The 19,025-nt window shown below is 69.8% G+C and overlaps 3 protein-coding genes and 2 non-coding genes across 6 annotated transcripts; 1 reads left to right on the top strand and 4 right to left on the bottom strand.

The window, feature by feature from the left end:
• Nucleotides 1-2,826: 2,826 nt before the first annotated feature.
• On the bottom strand, nucleotides 2,827-4,950 carry RPS11 (ribosomal protein S11). Its single transcript, XM_064404933.1, has 5 exons — nucleotides 4,791-4,950; nucleotides 4,049-4,180; nucleotides 3,784-3,859; nucleotides 3,218-3,347; nucleotides 2,827-2,996 (listed from the first exon to the last, which is right to left on the bottom strand). Exons 1-5 carry the CDS (start codon nucleotides 4,803-4,805, stop codon nucleotides 2,873-2,875), a joined length of 477 nt encoding a protein of 158 aa, XP_064261003.1. The 5' UTR covers nucleotides 4,806-4,950; the 3' UTR covers nucleotides 2,827-2,872.
• On the bottom strand, nucleotides 3,079-3,166 carry LOC135295663 (small nucleolar RNA SNORD35). The gene has a single exon (XR_010357802.1). It is a non-coding gene; the product is annotated as a small nucleolar RNA SNORD35 (small nucleolar RNA).
• On the bottom strand, nucleotides 3,616-3,699 carry LOC135295664 (small nucleolar RNA SNORD35). Its single transcript, XR_010357803.1, has one exon. It is a non-coding gene; the product is annotated as a small nucleolar RNA SNORD35 (small nucleolar RNA).
• A 1,298-nt stretch (nucleotides 4,951-6,248) lies between the features above and the next one.
• FHIP1B (FHF complex subunit HOOK interacting protein 1B) lies at nucleotides 6,249-14,584 on the bottom strand. 2 transcript variants are annotated; one of them, XM_064404920.1, is made up of 14 exons: nucleotides 14,469-14,584; nucleotides 14,106-14,147; nucleotides 12,430-12,691; nucleotides 12,105-12,353; nucleotides 11,353-11,739; nucleotides 10,590-10,748; nucleotides 10,430-10,516; nucleotides 10,154-10,321; nucleotides 9,908-9,987; nucleotides 9,539-9,711; nucleotides 7,982-8,923; nucleotides 7,723-7,901; nucleotides 7,299-7,461; nucleotides 6,249-6,816 (listed from the first exon to the last, which is right to left on the bottom strand). In XM_064404920.1, exons 3-14 carry the CDS (start codon nucleotides 12,565-12,567, stop codon nucleotides 6,545-6,547), a joined length of 2,997 nt encoding a protein of 998 aa, XP_064260990.1. In that variant the 5' UTR covers nucleotides 12,568-12,691; nucleotides 14,106-14,147; nucleotides 14,469-14,584; the 3' UTR covers nucleotides 6,249-6,544. The 2 variants fall into 2 exon arrangements, with proteins under 2 accessions (XP_064260990.1, XP_064260999.1); XM_064404929.1 differs by having other exon boundaries at nucleotides 10,590-10,700.
• Nucleotides 12,675-18,944, top strand: CNGA4 (cyclic nucleotide gated channel subunit alpha 4). Its single transcript, XM_064404593.1, has 5 exons — nucleotides 12,675-13,129; nucleotides 13,895-15,116; nucleotides 15,951-16,093; nucleotides 16,163-16,269; nucleotides 16,608-18,944. The coding sequence occupies exons 1-5, from the start codon at nucleotides 12,675-12,677 to the stop codon at nucleotides 18,590-18,592; spliced, it is 3,912 nt and encodes a 1,303-aa protein (XP_064260663.1). The 3' UTR covers nucleotides 18,593-18,944.
• The last annotated feature ends 81 nt before the right edge of the window (nucleotides 18,945-19,025 follow it).

Raw genomic sequence — 19,025 nt, 5'->3', positions numbered from 1 at the left:
AAGGCAGGCTCCAGCTTGGATGGCCAAAAAGGGGCAGAGGGGAGCCACAACAGCCAAACTGGGGGTGAGAGAAAAATTCCTGCAGGTGCTTCCAGGGGAGGGTAATCCATAACTTCTCAGAGGGCAGATGGCAGGCAGGCTGAAACCTCAGGCAAGAGACTGCCTCAGGAGATCCAAACCATCCTCAGACCCTTCCTCAAACACTTCCAGAGCAGGAGTGACCCCAGAGACCTCAGGGGGACGTGGGAGGGTCTTGGCTAGAGGGGACCCACGGGGCAGATACAGCCTGGAAAGAGCAGATGGGTGAATCCTGCTGGTCCTTCTGGGCTTACCCCGGCACAGGGAGGAGCTGGAGCTGCTGGAGAGAGCCCAGGCTGGAGTTCTTTGGAGCCATGGATCATGCCAGGCTGCCTCTCCTGTGCCAGGCAGGTCTCCAGGGACAGGGACTGTGCCAGGCTGGCTGGCCCTGTGCCAGCATCCTCCTGTCCCTACAGCCTCAAAGGGAGCAGTTCCTGCTCTGGAGCAAAAGAGGAAAAGGACAAACTCCACGCCTGCCAGAGGAAGGGGTTGTACCTCAGCTCTGACTCTGAAGTTTCTGAGATCGTTTGGCAGAAGGTAAAACCCAGGAGTGGGGAAATGGGGGTCCCCAAGGGGACACAGATCACTCCCCTCACCACTGCTGGGAGCTGCTTCCCCGAAAAAAAACAAATCCAGCAGCTCTGAGCATGTCATGAGGGTTTAGGAGGGATTAGGAAGGGATTAAGAGGGAAAGCTTTTAACATGAGCTGTCCCTGTGCCCGTTCTGCAGGTGCAGGACCATCAGGGACCCACAGCTCCCAGCAGGGCTCGGGGCAGGGGGAGCACAGGCCACCCCCAGCTCCGACACCCCGGTAAAACCAGTTTGGGGTTAAAACAGGCCTGTTGGGATCATTCGCAGGGGAGGCACATTAGCCAGATAAATCTGCTTAAGGCAGTGAGGGAGGAGGACTAATCACTCTGGGATGGAGGCCTGGGATAATCTCCCAGGGAGCACATAACCGGGCACGGAGCTGTGGGGGCTGCAGGCTCCAAGCAGCCCGTGCTTTGGTCCTGGCCCTGGGGGCAAACAGCACCCCCTCAGTGCTGCAGGGCTCCCCTGGGAGCCTGGCCCCGCCTGGGAACGGGCACTGCAGCTTTGGGAAGCCTCAGGCACATGCCGGCCCTGCCACGGGTGTCCCAGAGAGCCAGCAGCACCAGGGCAGCCCGAGACAGCCGTGCTGGGAGCGGGAGGAGAGGCAGGACAGGGACCATGGGCATGGGCAGGGACACGGGGCTGCACAGCACTGCTCACCTGGCTCTGCCCTCAGTAAAGGTGCCCTGGGCTGGGCTCGGGACTCATCCCAGCATCCCCACGGCCCCAGAGAAAAACCCCAGTGGCGTTTGGCCAGGGAAGGGTCGGCCCAGGCCAGCTGAGGGCCAGGAGCTGCCACAGCCCTGCCACAGGAATCACCACAGAGGTGTTTTCACAAGGCCAGGGCTCCCAAACCCCCAGTGCAGGGGTCCTGCAGCAGAGCCAGCCCCCAGTGCTGACAGACTGCAGCTGGACAGTGCAGGGGGGCCTGCAGCAGGAGCCAGCTCCCTCCTGGAGCCCTGTGACACCCCAGGACACCAGGCTCGGGTACCTCAGAGTGCTGCTGCCCACAGCCCCACGCCAGCCCGGCGTCTGGGCTCGGGAAGGAGCTGGGCGTGGACATTGTCCTGGCAGCCCTCTGCTGTGGGACACACGGGGCTGTGGCACCTCCAGTCTGGGGGTCCCAGCGCTGGGGGTTCGGCTGCCCCCCTCGGGAGCTGGGGGTCCCACAGGCAGGGGCCCAGGGAATGGCTGAGGGATGCCCTGCTCCGTGTCCCCTTCGGGCCCAGCTGGAGGAGCTGCATGCCAGGGCAGTGCCACCACCCGAGGCTGAAGCTGGGAGATGTTCCAGGGTGACTGGCAGGGCACAGGGAGCCAATGGTCCCCGTGTGTCCCAGCCCAGGCAGTTCCAGGATCCTCAGAAGTGGGGGATGAACCCCAGGGCACCCATGGCACTGGACACCAGTGAGATCCTCCCAGCCAACTGGAACCTCTCCTGCCCACTGTCCCTGCACACCAGGTCCCTCATCCTGCACTGCTCCCTCATTCCAGTGCTAACAGGGACAGTCCCCTGGCTCTGGCAGGACCAGGAACAAAGGCATGGATGCCACCATGCCCCGAAAATCTGGATTTACTTGGAATTGTAATTGAACTCACCTCAAACGCTGAGCTTTCCTTCAGGAGTCTCAGCAGGAAGTGGCTACAGCTCAACCCTGGAGCTCCAGCCCACAGCCAAAGGTGTGCAGCTCACCTGGGGCAGATGGAGGCAGCCAGAGGTCCTGGAATCAGTTTGGGCTGAGGGACCTTTAGAGCTCACACCTTCCACGAGAGCAGGGTGCTTCAGGCCCTGTCCAACCTGGCCTTGGGCACTTCAGTGTGAAGGTGACACCGCCAGAGCTGGCCTCAGATGCTGCCACCAGAGCTGAACCACTCATCCCTGCTGAGGACCCTCAGGGCCACACCTGTCCCTGTCACCACCAGGCGACTTCACATTCTGAACTACTGCCAAACCCACAGCCAGCACCTGCTGCAGCAGCACTGGGATGGCACACGCAGCCCAGAACAAACCACCAGTGCCCCCAGGTCACACAGCAGGGGACAGGAGCAGCTGCAGTGTCCCTGTTCTGCCGTGACCTGTGCCCCCAGCAGCACACACCTGAGCCCACACGTCACCAGTCTGCACCACACACAACTCATTCCAGCTCACACACAGGTGGTTCCACTTTCCCAGCGTTTATTCCTCCCACGCCTGTCCCCAGGGTGTCAGAACTTCTGGAACTGTTTCTTGGTGCCCGCGGCCTTGGTCACCTTGAGCACGTTGAAGCGCACGGTCTTGCTGAGGGGGCGGCACTCGCCCACCGTCACGATGTCCCCGATCTGCACGTCCCTGCAATGACACCCGGGCGTCAGGGAGCTCCCGGGCTCACCTGGCCCTCAGCCTGCTCCTGGGACAGTGCCTGGAACCTGCCCTGCGGGGTTCAGTAATGCCAGTGGCGTTGTCAGCAGCCCCTCAGCCGGGGACTCTGCAGACCATCGTGAGTTTGCACATCATAACCTGCGGGCAAGGAGGGGCTGGGAGCCCGCCCGGGAGGGGGGACAGGCACGCACCTGAAGCAGGGGGAGAGGTGCACGGACATGTTCTTGTGGCGCTTCTCGAAGCGGTTGTACTTGCGGATGTAGTGCAGGTAATCGCGGCGGATGACGATCGTGCGCTGCATCTTCATCTTGGTCACCACCCCTGCCAGGGACACGCGCACACTGAGACACGGGGGCTGCAGGGGGACTGCCGGGCATCCCCTGGCAGCAGGGATCCCTCCTTGTTTGCCGGCCATGCAGTGCCAGCCTCCCCCCTGTGTCACAACCCCGCCGTGGCTCCTCTCCAAACCCCTCTGACACCTCCCACGCCATGCCAGCCTCCCCCCCTGTGTCACAACCCCGCCGTGGCTCCTCTCCAAACCCCTCTGACACCTCCCGCGCCACCCCGCCCAGCTGCCCTCCAGGCCCTGTCTCCTGCATCAGTGAAGCCGTGTGGCAGTGTCGTCAGGCCCGCGCGGGCTCGGCAGACCATCGTGAGATTGCCATCATTTGCAGGCCACGGGGACCCCGGGGGCTGGCTACCTTGGCTACCTGCCCCACGTGTGCCACGGGGCTCCCCTGGGGGTGCTGCAGCTCACCTGAGAGGATGCGGCCCCGGATGGAGACGTTGCCCGTGAAGGGACACTTTTTGTCGATGTAGGTGCCCTCGATGGCCTGCAGAGACAGGCGGCTGTCAGCCACAGCCCGTGTGCCACCAGAGCCCACACAGCACTCAGACACACGTGGGGAAAAGCCACCAGAGCCCTCGAGTCCAGGCAGCACTGCCAAGGCCACCTCTGACCCCGTCCTGAAACGCCACACCCACCCCAGGGCGCCCACGGCCCCCAGCCCAGGCCCCCTCACCTCCTTCGGGGTCTTGAAGCCCAGCCCCACATTGCGGTAGTAGCGGGGCAACTTCTCCTTGCCCCCCTCGCCCAGCAGCACCCGCTTCTTGTTCTGGAAGATCGTCGGCTGCTTCTGGTAGGCGCGTTCCGTCTGGGGGCGGGGACGGCGAGGGGTCAGCACGGGGGGAGCCAGCCCCGGGACCCCCGGCAAGGGAACTCGGCACCGAGGGTGAGCCCGGCCGCGGGGCACCGAGACCCCACAAAAGCCCCGAGCACCCAGACCAGCCCCGGGACACCGGGCCCTCTGCCCTGCCCCAAGCCCGGGCACCGAGGTCCCCGCTGTCCCGGAGCCTCGGAGCACGGCACGCTGTGTCCCCGGTGCACCGAGGGTGCACCGAGAGCCGCCCCCTCCCCAAACGCCCGTGGCCAACCGAGAACCCCCCGCCCTCGCCGGCTCCGAGATTCCACCCCCGCTTCGCTCCACCGACCCCGGGGAACGGGCCCTCGCGGGGAACGGGCCCCCACACCCAGACCGCCCACACCTCCCCTCATCATCCTCCCCACTCCCTTAAGGCACCGAGCGCCGCTCCCGCACGCCGCCCCTCCCCGGGCCGGGCCGCATTCCCCGCGCCCCCACCACGGCTGGGCCGGTATCACTCTCTCAGGGTCCCCCCGGGGCTGTCCCGGGGCTGTCCCGGCGTTATCCCGGGGCTATCCCGGGCCCGTGCCGGGCCGTGCCGCGGGCCCCGCGCAGCACCCACCTGCGTGTCCGCCATCTTGGCGAGCGCGGCCGGAAAGAGGCCGCGCAGCGCGCGGGGCGCGGGTTAACCCGGGGCGGGGCCAGGGGCGGGAAGTGACGTCACGCGGGCGGTGTGAGGCGGCGGGGCCGGAAAGGCGGGAACGGCTCCGGAATTCCTGAGGGGAATTGGGAGCGGAGCGGCCAGCCCGGGGCACCGAGTGCCGCCCCCGGGGGACAGTGCACAGCTCCCTGCGCAGCCCCTGCCGAGGCCTGAGCACCCTTTCCATGGGCAAACTCCTGCTGCTGGCCCAGCTGAGCCTGCCCTGGCCCAGCCTGAGGCCGTTCCCTCTGCTCCTGTCCCTGTTCCCTGGAGCAGAGCCCGACCCCCCCGGCTGTCCCCTCCTGCCAGGGACTTGTGCAGAGCCACAAGGGCCCCTGAGCCTCCTTTGCTCCAGCCTCAGCCCCTTCCCAGCTCCTCAGCAATTCTCCAGCCCCTTCCCAGCTCCTCAGCAATTCTCCAGCCCCTTCCCAGCTCCTCAGCAATTCTCCAGCCCCTTCCCAGCTCCAATCCCTGCCCTGGACACGCTCCAGCCCCTCCGTGTCCTTGCTGACCTGAGGGACCCAGAACGGGCTCAGCCCCCGAGGTGTGGCCTCAGCAGTGCCAGCACGGGGGACAATCCCTGCCTTGCTGGTACGGACAGGAGCTCGTGTGGGGCAAAGCCCTGAAGAGTGAGTGTGACTCGGTCACGGATCGATTGGCAGTTGTGGAGGGGCTCGGCTGAGGGCTGGACCTGCAGATAACACGGGCACAGCCCACGTCCCTTTGCTGGCTGGGTGACATTGCACGCTGCTGGGGACAAGGCTGGATACAGCTCACCCCGCTCTCCTCCCCAGAGTGTGCACCGTGCAGCCGGAGAAAAGCTGGACACTGACTGGAATGAACACAAACTACTCAAATCCTGACGCTGTCCAGTGCCTGTTCCCACAGGTCACACAGCCAGGGCGTGTTTGGGACACGGAATGGAGCCATGGCCCAGAGGGCTCGGTGTCCCCAGAACCCCCAGGAGACACCAGCACTGGGCTCCATCCCCTTCAGCCTCATCCCCATCATCCTCATCCGCATCACAAGTATGTGCATCTCACCCCAGGAGCAGCAGGCAGCCTCTGTGTGAGGGCCATGAAGGGGTCCCGGGGGTGTCCCTGGGGGTGTTCCCAGGGGTGTCCCCAGGAACTGCGGTGGCACCTGGGGCCCAGGGCACCCCACCCCTGGGGAACCAGGGCTGGCACCTGCTCCACGAGCTGCCCGCTGTCCCTGACAGTCACAGCCTCAGCCCAGGGCCCGTGGCTGCCCACAGACCCCCAGAGCTGGGGGGCAGACCCTCAGGGGTGCCTCAGGCCAGCAGCAGGACGCGGTCACCCGGCCGTGCAGGGTGCCCTGGGCAGCCCCCAGCCCTGCGAGCTGCACACACCGGGCAGGCGCTGCCCTCAATCAGACCCTTTATTCCCAAGGGTTGTACACAGCACAGACACACATGCCCTCCCCATGCACAGCCCCCCCAGCCCGCGCCCCGGGGGTTGCATAGAGAGCGGCCGGCTGGGGCCGAGGGGGCAGAGCCAGCCCGCCCCGCGCCCCCCGCCCTGCGACCCCGGGGGCCCCAGGGTCCTGCCCTGCTCCCCCCGGGGCGCCGGGCGGGGCCGGCCTCTCCTGTCCAAAGTGCAGCCCGGCCCCAATAAATTAAAAAGGTCCGAGTCCGGGTTAAAAAGGGGGCGCGGGGCTCACTCCTCGGGGGGCTCGGTGAGGAACGGGGAGGTGACGGCGTGGGCCTGGGCGATGGCCGCCAGCTCCTTGAGGAACTCGCTGAAGATGACGGCGCAGTAGACGGCGTTGCGCACGCGCAGGGCCTCGCCGTGCCGCGCCGGGGGGGCCAGGGGGTGCAGCCCCCCGTCCCGCAGCCCCTGCAGCGCCAGCTGCGCCGCGTGCCGCGCCCGCGTCGGGCTGTTGGCGTGGCGCAGCAGCAGCTCCCCCAGGGACGGCTTCCTGCTGCGGGCTGGGGCACACGGGGGGTCAGGGACGCCAGGCTGGGGGGACAGGGCACACAGCCCCCAGCCCCGACCCCAGGGACACCAGGGACAGCTCGTGGCTGTGCACACACAGGGGATGGCACCCAGCCTCCAGTGCAGCCACCAGCCTCCCACACCATCTCCAGCCCTCCTTATCACACAACACACAAGCCCCAGGCCCCCTCCCCAGTCCCTGCACAGACCCCGCACCCCACCCACACGCCAGACTCCCAAAGCAACCCCCAGCCCACCACCCACAGCCAGCCCCTTGTACAGCGCAGCATGCAGCCTACTGCACACCCCCAGCCCCCGTGCAGCCCCCAGCCCCTGCACAACACACTGTGCAGCCCCCAGCCAACACACAGGGCAGCCCCCGGCTCCTTGTTCAACACAGCGTGCAGCCCCCAGCCCCGCGTGGCAGTCCCCACTGCCTGCAGAAGCCCCAGCCCCCCCACGGCCGTGTCCTCACCCAGGGTGTCCGTGCGCCGCAGGGCAGGCACGGCCCCGGGCCCCTCAGCCCAGTCCAGCCGCCCCCGGGCAATCAGGTACTTCTTGGCCTTGAAGAGCAGCGCTGGGAAATCCTCTTGAGTGGCAGCGAAGCTCTCGATCTTGTTCTTCACCGAGCCCAGCACCTGCAGGAGCACAACACAGGGGTCCCCGCAGGAACAGGGGTCCCCATCAGATGGGGTGTTCCCTTGAGCAGAGGGTACTCCAACAGGAAAGGGGGGGGTCTCCCCAGTAAGGAGGGGATCCAGAGGGGGTTACAGCCATGGGGGACATGGGGCAGGGCTGGGCTGGGCAAACCCAGCCAGTCTTGGGGTTAAAAAGTGTTAAAACCCTTTCCACCACCTTCCCATGACTCCGTGAGGGCGGGGGCTCCCCAGGGGCCATACCTGGAGCAGGGACTTGACACTGGGCTGGAAGACCATGTTGGTGTTGAGCAGGAAGGAGCGCAGCAGGGGCTGGGGGTAGCAGGCCAGCTGGGCCACCAGCCCCGTCAGCAGGAAGTTGACATACAGAGAGTTGTGGGGCATGTTCTCCAGCTTCCCAAACAGCACTGACACGAAGGGGCCTGGGGGTTGTGTGGGGACACGGCGGCGTCAGGCAGGGCCCCGCGGGGAGCCGGGACCCTCCGTGTCCCCCCGTGCCCACCTGTGAAGGGCTGGCTGGGGGGCGGCCCCACCGCCCGCGGCGGGCTGGCCACCACCTGCGCCAGGGGGTCTGGGGGCCGCGGCGGCGCCCGCCCGGCGCCCGCGTCCCCCTCGGGCAGCGCCGCGAAGCTGGCAAAGGCCTCCTCCTCCTCGTGGGACAAGGGCGGCTCAGGGGGTTCCGTGGGGGTGGCCGGGGCCCCCCCCACGCCCCCGTTCTGCATCTCGGCCTCGATCTCCCGCAGCTCCTCCGTGAAGGTCTCGATGGAGACGCCGGCACCCGGGGGCTCGGCGGGCACGCGGGCCAGCAGCTCCTCCAGCAGCGAGTCCACCGAGGGCAGCGGCTCCCAGCCAGGGGCCTGCGCCCGAGAGGCCCCGTTCGGAGCCCCCCCGCCGCCCTCCCCCTCGCCCTGGGGGCTCCGGCGGACCTTCTTCACCACCACGTCCCCCTCCGGCCGCCCCGGCTCGGCCGCCCCGTGCGCCCCGTTCACCAGCGTCCCCCCCTCCCGGGGCTCGGGGCCGGGCCCCCCCGCCCTGGGCTCGTCGCCCCCGAGGGGCCCCCCCGGCGCCTCCCGCGCCCCCTCCTCGGGCAGCCCCCGCTTCTTAGTCCGTGGGGTGGGGGGCCCCGGGGGCCGCCCCGGGGGGCTGTCGGGGCCGGGGGCTCGGGGGTCCTCGCCGTCGTAGGGCGCCGACCAGACGCGGCAGGCCCAGGCGCAGCGGTCGATGCTGTGCCGCGCGTCCCGCAGGTACTCCAGGTAGTTCCTGTCCAGCTCCGCCACCTCGTCCCGGGGGCCGGGCCGGGCGGGGCTGCCCGCGGGGGGCCCGGGGGAGCGGGGGGCGGCAGCCTCGGCGGGGGCCGCGCCGGCCTGGCGCATGAAGAAGGACAGGCGGGACGGCGTGGAGGGCTTCGGAGCCGGGGGGGCGTCTGCACCGGGGCTGCCGTGGCCTGCGGGGGACACGGGTCAGCACCGGGGGCAGCACCGGGGGCAGCACCGGGGGCAGCACCAGGCTGGGGGAATTGCAGGTGCCATGGGATGGTGGCACAAGGCTCAGCACTGAGCTGGCAGAGGAATGGGGTCCCAGCGGCTGCAGGGGTGGCACGGGGGAGCACAGTGCCAGGACAGGGCTCAAGTATGTAGGGATGGCATGGCACGGGGCACTGTGCCAGGACAGGGTGGGGATGGGGCTCAAGGTGCCACAGGAATGGCACCAGGGGCTCAGCGCTGAGCTGGGACAGGGTCCAAGGGGCCAGCAAGGCAGAGCTCAGCAGTGGGACAGGACAGGGCCAGAGTGTACGAGGGGGCCATAGGGATGGCACAGCTGGGACTCATCAACAAGCTGGAGCAGAGGTGGGTTACAGTGGCCATGGAGACCCCAGGAGAGGGCTCCACATCAAGCCAGGAGGAGGACAGGGTCGAAGGGGCCACAGGGATAGCACAGGACAGCTCAGTGCCAAGCCAGGGTAGGAAAGGAGGATCCTGGGAGAGGGCTCAGTGTCGGGACAGGGTCCAAGGGGCCATGGGAGGGTGGGCTGGGGCCCTGAGGGGCCGCAGTGGCGTACCCCTGGCCCGGGCGGGGGGCTCCTCGTCCCGGTCGCGGGGCGGTGGGGGGCTCTCGGGCCGGCAGCAGCGCGGGATGAGGGACAGGAACTTGGCCGCTGTCTTGCCGTAGATGTCCAGGTCCCGCACCGCCCGCTTCTGGCTCAGCATCACGTGGCTGCAGGGCAGCAGGTACCTGCGGGCAGGGTGGCACAGGGCAGCTGCAGGGGGCACACAGGGACAGGGACCTTCCACAGGACCCCAGCCCCTTCACAGCGGGGCAGATGATGTGGCTGCCTCACATCCACACGCCCACCGGGGAGCAACTCCTCAGGCCCACCCCAGAGGAGCCCCAGAGCGGGCCAGCAGCAGGTGACCCCCGGTGGCCTCACCTGAGCACCAGCTGCAGCATCACATCCTCGCAGTTGAGGCTGAGCAGGGTCCGGAAGAGGCTCAGGGACACCATGCACAGCTGGGGACAGGGCAGGGCGTCAGAGGGGCAGTGGAGCGGGCAGGGGGCAGTGCCACCCAGCCCATGGCAGGACAGGAGAAAGGGATGGGAATGGGACGGGACAAGGATGGGGACACTGGGGAAGGGATATAGATGAGGACGGGGACGTGGGGGGCGCGGGGCTCACCCGGGAGTTGCTGTTGATGCGGCCCACCAGCGTGTCCAGGATGGTGGTGTTGTCGTGCCGGTGCAGCAGCACGAAGCGCAGGAAGGTTTTCAGCAGCGCTGTCTCACTGACGCTGCGCAGGAACAGGTCCAGGTAGGCCGTGCTCGCAATCATCTCCTCCACCGAGGTCTGCAGCAGGGGCACGTGCAGCTGGGGCCGCAGGGACGGGCGCCACGGGGCCCTGCCCACCCGCACGGGCAGGAGACCCCCCTGCCACACTGCTGCCAGGTCCCTCACCTTGTGCAGCGCCGGCCCCATGACGGGCACGAGGAACCCGTTGTGGACGTAATCCACCAACTGCTTCTGCACCAGTGGGTGAGCGACCTGAGGGGCCGCAGGGGGGTCAGGCAGCCTCCTATGGGGCTGGGAGTCCCTCTCAGCAGCCCCTCAGCCCCACCTGGATGACGGCATTGCAGAACTCCAGCGAGTTCATGAAGAGGACGAGGGAGGAGACGCCGATCCAGTCCTCGCGCCGCAGGAAGTGCCAGTCATCTCCTCGCACCTCGATCTTGCGGGGCAGCGAGGAGTACAGGGCGCTCAGGCCCGTGGCCAGCACCTGGGAACACATGTACTCGGCTGCCCCGCAGCCCCTCGCACCTCGGGCTGCTGCACCCAACCGGCCTTCCCCAAACCCCTGCAACCTGCCCCCACAAACCTGCCCCGCTCCACGCGGGGCAGCTGGGCTGGGCCCTGCCCACCACTGACCCCAGCGAGTGGCCCCCTCATCCCCAGCCCAGCACTGGGCCCTCCATCATCTCCAAGCCTCCCATCACCACCAAGTCCCTCTATCATCTCCAAGCACCCTGTTCCCAGGCCCCTCATCCCCAAGCTCTCCATCATCTCTAGGCTACTTGGAGGCTACTTGTCACCTCCAAGCCCCTCATCACTTGTGGACCTTCCATCACCTTCAGATCCCCCATCATCTCCAAGCCCTCTATACTGAAGCTCTCCATCATTTGCAAGCTCTCCATCGCCCAGCTTCCATCATTCCCAAGCCCCCATAATCCCCAGCCCTGTCCCCCACCATCTCCCTCTGGGCCTGTCCATGGCTCTTGCCCCAGCTGGCCCAGCTCTTCCAGCAGTGCAGGGTCCCAGCACGGTGCCGGGGAGGGGACACCACCCTGGGGAGGGGAGCGCTGCCCCGAGGAGGGGACGCGTACCGGGCAGAAGTAGGAGTTGTCGGTGATGGACTGGGCCACGGCGCGATTGCTGGCCGACATGGCCATGATGAGCAGCAGCGCGTCCCGTGCCTGCTGGCCCCGCGCGCCCTCGTGGTGGATGAAGGGGATGAGGAGCGAGAAGATGATGAGGTTGGCGGGGCCCTGGTCCGTGTGGCTGTGGAAGAAGAGCTCCAGGATGGCCGGCTCGCGCGCCACGGAGACGCAGAGCTGGTTGAGCAGCAGCACCAGGCTGTTCTCCAGCGGGGCCGAGGCGGGCTCGGCGCACACGCTCAGCAGGCGCAGCAGCGGCGTCAGCACCGGCTTGTGCCGCAGCAGGGGCTGCCGGGCCTGGCTGATCAGCATCTCGTACAGCTTCAGCTGCTCCACCTGCACACGGGGACACGGCGGGAAAGGTACAGAGACCACCCGGCCCTGCTGTTCCTCCAGCACACTCAAACATGTCCCCAGGTGCCACATCCACATGGCTGTGAAATCCCCCCAGGGCTGGGGATTCCAGCACTGCCCTGGGCCATCTGTGACAGGGCTGGAGGAAATTCCTCCCATGAGCAATTTCCTCCAGCATCACAGAGTTTTCAGGATGGCTCCAGCAGTCTCAGCCCCAATCCAATCAGTGCCCTGCCCTTGGCCTGGCTGACCCTTGAGCCAGCATGTTCACCCTTCGGATGCAGCCTGTGCCAACCTCCCCACAAACCGCCCGCAAGTGCAGACCCCTCTGCTCCCCTCACTCAGACCTTCCTCTCCTCGGTGAAGTCACCCTGCAGATGCCAGCAGAGGAGCCGCTCCAGCAGGTTCTCAGCAGCCACAAACTCCAGGATGGGCCCACAGGCCATGTCCCCGTCCCCCTGTGACCTGTCCTTGTCCCCGTCGCCCCAGGGCCGGTCCTCAGCCAGCAGGTTCAGCATCTGGTAGGTGTTGTTGCGGACGGCGCTGAGGTCATCGGGGGCCGGTTTGCTCCCGCGCCGCTCCAGAATCCGCAGCACCTGTGGCAGGGGGCCTGGCAGTGAGGGCTGGGGGCTGCAGGGTGGGGGGATCCTCGCTGCCCCCAGCCCCGCTCACCTGTGCCCAGTGGTTCTTGAAGACCATGAGGCAGGTCTCGGGGTCAGCGGTGACGGGGGGCTGCAGGCTGGCGCTGCGGGGGGCTCGCTGCCCGCCCGCCCGAGGGGTCAGCTTGCTCAGCCAGCTCATCCTCTCCATGGGCACGGGGTCACACGCAGCTCCGGGGCAGCCCAGCCGGGCTGGACGCGGCCTGGCACCACCGTGGGGGCACAGCGGAGCGGGCGGGGTGCCAGGGTCCTCTCTCCATGCTGCTGCCAGCGCGCTGCAGCGAGAGGGGCCGTCAGAGAGCCCAGCCCCACCTCACGGCCAGCAGCAGGCAGGGAGGCAGAAGGGGAAGGAGGAGGGAAGCCAGGAAGGAAGAAAGTCAGGAGGAAAGGAAGGCAATCGAGAGGAAAGGCAGGCAGGAGAGACAGCAGTGGGAACTGGGCCGGGCAAGCCTGCTGGGGCAGTGGTGGCTGGAGGACTCTGCTCACACGCAGGACTGGACTTTAAACCAGGAACTGGCCCAGCATGGGCGTGGGGAGCACCCAGCAGCCACAGGGACACCAGGACAGCTGGGACAGCTGCCCACCCCCGTGCTCAGCAGCACCCACGGCCGGCGCTGCCAGGATATTTATAGTGCCCCGTGCCCCAGCAGCACCACTGCCACCAGCACGGCACTGAGCACCGAGGCCCCGGAGCTGGCACCGGCGTGCCTGGGGTGGAGAGACACCGCAGGGGCCCCCAGGCCCCCACCAGCACGTGGGGAGGGCAGTGGCTTTGAGAGCCAGTGCCACAGCCCTTGCATGGCGCCTGGGGAAGTGAAAGTGCCATTAAAGCCACGCCAAACCACAGGGGCAGGAAGGGAAAGTGGCTGAAGCTGGGGCAGTGGGACACGGCACTGTCTATTTATACCCAGCTCAGCCCGTCCCACCCACAGCCAGCGCTCGTGTGGCTGCTAAAGTTAGAGCCACTGCATGCCAGGGCACTGCCAGCCCTGCCACCCAGCACGGCAGCCCCAGCAGGAACGCGGAGCCAAAGGCCTCAGTGTGGCACACTGGGGTGTCCCCATGCAGGGACCCGTGTGACACACGGCCAGAGCCATGCTGGTGGGACAGGGACACCAGCTGTCACCACTTCTCTCCTGGTACCAGTGCCCCTCGCCCCAGCCTGGCTGTGCCTGTCACATACCAAAGGACCCAGCCACTGGGGCACAGCACGGGGCTGTGGCACCACCCCAGTGTCACCCCGGTGTCACCCCAGTGTCACCCCGTGTCACCCGGACGGGCTGTGGTGGGCAGCACCCTCCACCCGGGTAGCAAGTAGCCAGAGACTGGGGGAAAGGCAGGCAGGGACACCGAGGGCACGGTGACACCCGGTGCCACCAGGGCAGGGACAGGGACACCGGGGCACGGCCACCATGGGCGGAGGACAGCACCCGGGGCCAGGAGGTCGTGGGTGATGAGCACCGGCCCCTCCGATGCAGCCGGGAACCGAAGCACCGTGCGGGGGTCACCGAGGGGCCGCCAGGGCTGTCACCGGGTGAGGCGGGGGCTGCCCAGCCCGGGCTGCCCGCCGCGCCGGGGCCGCGGTCCCCGGCCCGCGGAAGGCGCTGCTCGCTTGGGCATCCTCGGTCCCGGGGGCACCGGCACCGGGACGCCCCAGGCTCGGGGGTCACGCGGGGCCGGGCCGCCTACCTGGGTCAAGGTCGCGGCGGTCCCGTCCCGTCAGCGCCGCACCTGCGGAGGGCACGGGAGGCGTCGGGCGGGGGCCGGGACCCCGCGACCCCGCGGAGACCGGGCCGCTCGCCCTGGGCACCGCGGCCCGCCCGGTCCCGGCCCCGCCGCGCCCCCTCAGCCGGCACCGCCCGGGCCGGGCCGGTCCCTCCGGCCCCGCGCGGCCAAGGGCGGGCGGCGGCCCGGGCAGCGCGGCACAAGGGCGGCTGGCCCTGCCCCGAGGCCCGCCCCGCTCCCGCGGCCCCCGCTCCCGCGGCCCCCGCTGGCGGTGTCCCCTGGCCGGCGCTCCGGCGCCCCCCGGCCGCTCCCGGCGCCGCCGCTCACCGCCCGCCCCCGCCGCGGGCCCCGCGCTGCCGACGCCATCTTCCCGCCGCGCCCGACGCACCGCGCGCGCGGCCCCGCCCACCGCGCCCGGGCACGCCCACGCGCCTCGGTGGGCGGGGCCTCTCCGGCAAAGCCCGAGCGCTCATTGGCTGGGCCGCGAGTGGGGCGGGGCCGGGGCGCGTGGGAACCGGGAATCGGGAACCGGGAATCGGGAACCGGGACCGGCGGTACCGGGACACCCGCACCGGGACAGGCGGTACCGGGACACCCGGCACCGGGACACCCGCACCGGGACAGGCGGTACCGGGACCGGGGGTACCGGGACACCCGGCACCGGGACAGGCGGTACCGGGACAGGCGGTACCGGGACACCCGCACCGGGACACCCGGCACCGGGACACCCGGCACCGGGACAGGCGGTACCGGGACAGGCGGTACCGGGACACCCGGCACCGGGACAGGCGGTACCGGGACCGGCGGTATCCTGTACGAGCACCCCCGGAGGGAACATCCTCAGAAACCGGGAGCCCCTCTGCGCCGGGCAGCGGTGACCGGGTACGCAGTTGCTGGGGCTCCCGGCACCGAGAGCCCCAGTACGGGCACCGCTCGGAACCGGGCACCCCGCCGGCCCAGCCACCCCAGCACCGGGTAACCCTGCTCACTGCACTTCCCGGAACGGAGCAGCTCGGAACCGGGCACCCGGTGCCGGGACTCCCAGAACGCCTGTCCCGGGCACCCCAGAAACGGGCCCTCCCTGGCCTGGGCACCCTTGTGCCCGATAACCTTGTACCGGGCAGCCCGTGCCAGGTGCCGGGAGCCGCCGCCGGCTCTGCACCGGCGCTGCCTGGCACCGGCTGCTGTTCCTGGAGGCTAACCTGGGCCCCGCACACCTGGGCTGGCATGGCGCTGCCTGGCACGGCGCTGCCTGGCACAGGTGTCCCAGGGGCCGGCGGGTCCCGGGGGACCCCTGGTTGCTGGGACACGCCCGGTGCCGCAGCAGCCGCGGGCCGCGTCCCTCGAGGAGCCACGCCCGGTACCCGACAGGCGGCAGGACCCCGCAAACCGGGACGCACGGATCCCCGCTGGGAAGGATCCTGCCGGGACCCTCGGCCCCTCCCGCCCTGCCGCTGGGCCATGGCCGCAGCCGGGGCTGGCACCGGCACCGGGCACGGCACGGGGTGAGCGGGGCCGGGCTGAGCGGGGCGCGGCTGCCTCCGGGGGCGGGGTACGGGACCCCCTCCGTCCCACGGGGCTGGCTGAGCCCCAGAGCCGCCGGCAGCCGGGCTGGGTGCGGGCAGAGGGACCCCACACGGGGATGGAGGGACCCCCGGAACCAGAGCCTGGACCCCACACGGGGATGGAGGGACCCCCGGAACCAGAGCCTGGACCCCACACGGGGATGGAGGGACCCCACACGGGGACAGAGCGACCCCCGGTCCCTCTGCACCCCGGAACCGGAGCCTGGACCCCACACCGGGACAGAGCGACCCGCGGTCCCTCTGTGCCCCCAGCCGTCCTGCCACCCCCCGGAGCTGGAGCCTGGACCCCGCCGGGGACTGGCACTACCGCTGGCTCAGCCTCATGGTGCTGCCCATCCTTTACAACTGGGTCGTCCTCATCCTCAGGTGCCAGGCGGGGTTTGGGGTGCGGGCGGGGTGTCCTGGCCCCGTCCCAGCCATGCCCCTCGTCCCCAGGTGCTGCTTCCCCGAGGTGCAGGAGGCACACACGGGGCTGTGGCGGGCCCTGGACGGGCTCAGCGACGCGCTGTACCTGCTGGACATCGGCGTGCGCCTCCACACAGGTACGGACACACGGACACACAGGCGTGTACACACACACACACATGTGGTGTGTACCTGTACATGCACACACGTGCACTCCCACCCTGTACAGCCACCCCCAGCCCCACACGGAGGATGTCTGGGTGGGTGGGTGGTCTTGAGTCTCGCACCCACCACTCAGCGCCACAGCAGCCCAGGGAGCCGCCAGTGGCATCCCCGGGGTGCCCACCCAGGGTTCCTGTGCCCCGGGCTGGCACCCGCGTGGGCCCCACTGCGAGCCCTCTCCCATCCCAGGGAGGTCCCGAGCAGCCCCTGCCCCCCAGGCTGGATCCCTGGGGTGCCCTGGCTGCCCTCCCAGGTTTCCTGGAGGACGGCATCCTGGTGCGGGACGTCAGGCGGGCGCGGCGGCGCTACCTGGGCTCCTGGACCTTCCCCTGGGATGTGATGGCCGTGCTGCCCACCGAGCTGCTCTGTCTGCTCCCGGGGGTCCCGAGGGTGCCTGGGGTGCCGGCAGCCCGTGCCAACCGCTGCCTGCGGGTGCCGCGGCTCCTCGAGGCCTTCGACCGGTGCGAGACGCGCACGGCCTGGCCCAACGCGTTCCGCATGGCCAAGCTGATGCTGTACCTGCTGCTGGGCATCCACTGGCACGGCTGCCTCTACTTCGCGCTGTCGGCACGCCTGGGGCTGGGCGCTGACCCCTGGGTCTGCCCCGCCTTCCCGCGACTGCTGCGCCGCTACCTGCACAGCTTCTACTTCTCCACGCTGGTCCTGGCCATGGTGGGCGACACGCCGGAGCCGCGGCGCGAGGAGGAGCTCCTCTTCCTCACCGCCGGCTTCCTCCTGGCCGTGCTGGTCTTCGCCACCATCACCGGCAGCATCAGCACCGTCATCGTCAACCTCAGCTCGGCCGCCAGCGCCTTCTACCCCGACGCGGGGCCGGTGCGGCGGTTCCTGCGGGCGCGGGGCGTGGGCGGGCGGCTGGCGGGGCGCGTGGAGCGCTGGCACCGGCACCTGCGGGCGCAGCGCAAGCTGCCGGCCGAGTGGGCCGCGCTGCGGCCGCTGCCGCGGGGGCTGCGGGCCGAGGTGGCGGCCGGCGTGCACATGGCGGCCCTGCGGCGCGTGGGGCTGTTCCGCGGCTGGCAGCCCGGCGTGCTGCGGCAGCTGGTGCTGCGCCTGCGGCCGCAGGTCTTCGGGCCCGGCGAGTTCGTGTGCCGGCGCGGGGACGTGGGCCGCGAGATGTACTTCATCCGCGAGGGCCGCCTGGCCGTGGTGGCCGAGGACGGCGTCACGCAGCTGGCCGTGCTGGGCGAGGGGCTCTACTTCGGGGAGATCAGCCTCATCGACATCAAGGGTGAGCCCCGCGCCGCGCCCCGGCGCTGCCCCGCGCCGCCCTCGGGCTCACGGCCCTGCCCCGCAGGCAACGCGGCGGGGAACCGGCGCACGGCCAACATCCTGAGCATCGGCTACTCGGACCTGTTCTGCCTGGGCAAGGAGGACCTGGCGGAGGTGCTGGCCGAGTTCCCCCGCGCCCGCGCTGCCATGGAGGCCAGGGGCCGGGAGCTGCTGCTCCGCATGGGCCAGCTCGACACCGCCGCGGAGGCGGCCGGGGCGGCGGCGGAGCGGCGGCTGCGGGGGCTGGAGCGGGCCCTGGAGGGGCTCCAGACGCGGGCAGCCCGGCTGCTGGCACAGCTGGAGGCCGGGGCCCTGCGCATGGCCCTGCGCGTCCGGCGCCTCGAGGGACGGCTGCAGCTGCGGGACGGGGCGGTGCGGGACAGGGCAGTGAGGACACACGGGGCAGCAGGAGCGGCCTCTCCGCAGCAGCCTGCCGGGCCACAGGGTCCCTCCGGGGGACAGGGCCCCCCCAGAGTGCAGGGTTCCAAGGCACATGGTGTCCTCAGGGCGCAGGGTGCCCCCGGGGCACAGGGTCCTGCCCAGGACCCAGGTTCTGCAGGAGGACGGGGTCCCCCTGGGGTGCAGGGCCCCTCCAAGGCACAGGGTCCCCACAGGGCACAGGGTCCCAGCGCCATGCAAGGTGCTCCCAAAGCACAGGGTAGCCCCACGGTGCAGGGGCCCCTCAGGGCACGGGGTCCTGGTGGCGTGTATGGCCCCAGGGGGGCACCGGCTCCCCTCAAGGCGCATGGTACCCCCAGGGCAGAGGGTCCCCTCAGGGCACAGGGGCAGATGGGGCCGCGAGGTCCCAGTGGCATGTATGGTCCCAGCAGGGCACAGGCTCTCCCCAGGGCACGGGGTCCCTCTGGGTCACAGAGATCCAGAGGGGCGCATGATGCCCCCGGGGCTCAGGGGGTCGGGGTCCCACGAGGGGTGGGGGTGCCGCGGGACTAGTGCCGCGGTGCTGAGGGGTGACCTGGGGGGGGACACCGCAGCCACCACTGCTGTCGGGTGACACCGACAGCTGCTGCTGCGGGACCGGGACCGGGATGGGGCCGGGTCAGTGTCACGGAGTTTGGGAGCCGTGAGCAGCTCGGGACCCCCAGCCCCGCCGGGGCAGCAGCAGGGACGCGGTGACAGACACCGCGGTGGTGGCCGTCGTCCCGTCGCCCGGTGCCTCAAGAGCGCTCCCAGCGAGCCCCCCCAAGCTGCCCGACCCGCCCGGGATGCGGGGTGAAGCCCACGCCCCGGTACTCCCCGAGCCCCGCTGCCGGTACTCTCCATGGCCCCGCCCGGCCCCCACCGCCCCGGGCTCCCCCCGTTCCCGCCTCCCCCGCGCCCCCCAGCACCCCCCGGGCTCCCCCCGCCGCCGCCACCGCCCCCCGCC

The sequence above is a fragment of the Passer domesticus genome, chromosome 2 (assembly GCF_036417665.1).
Source record: "Passer domesticus isolate bPasDom1 chromosome 2, bPasDom1.hap1, whole genome shotgun sequence".
Classification (NCBI taxonomy): Eukaryota; Metazoa; Chordata; class Aves; order Passeriformes; family Passeridae; genus Passer; species Passer domesticus.
This window is presented reverse-complemented; position numbering and strand designations above follow the sequence as displayed.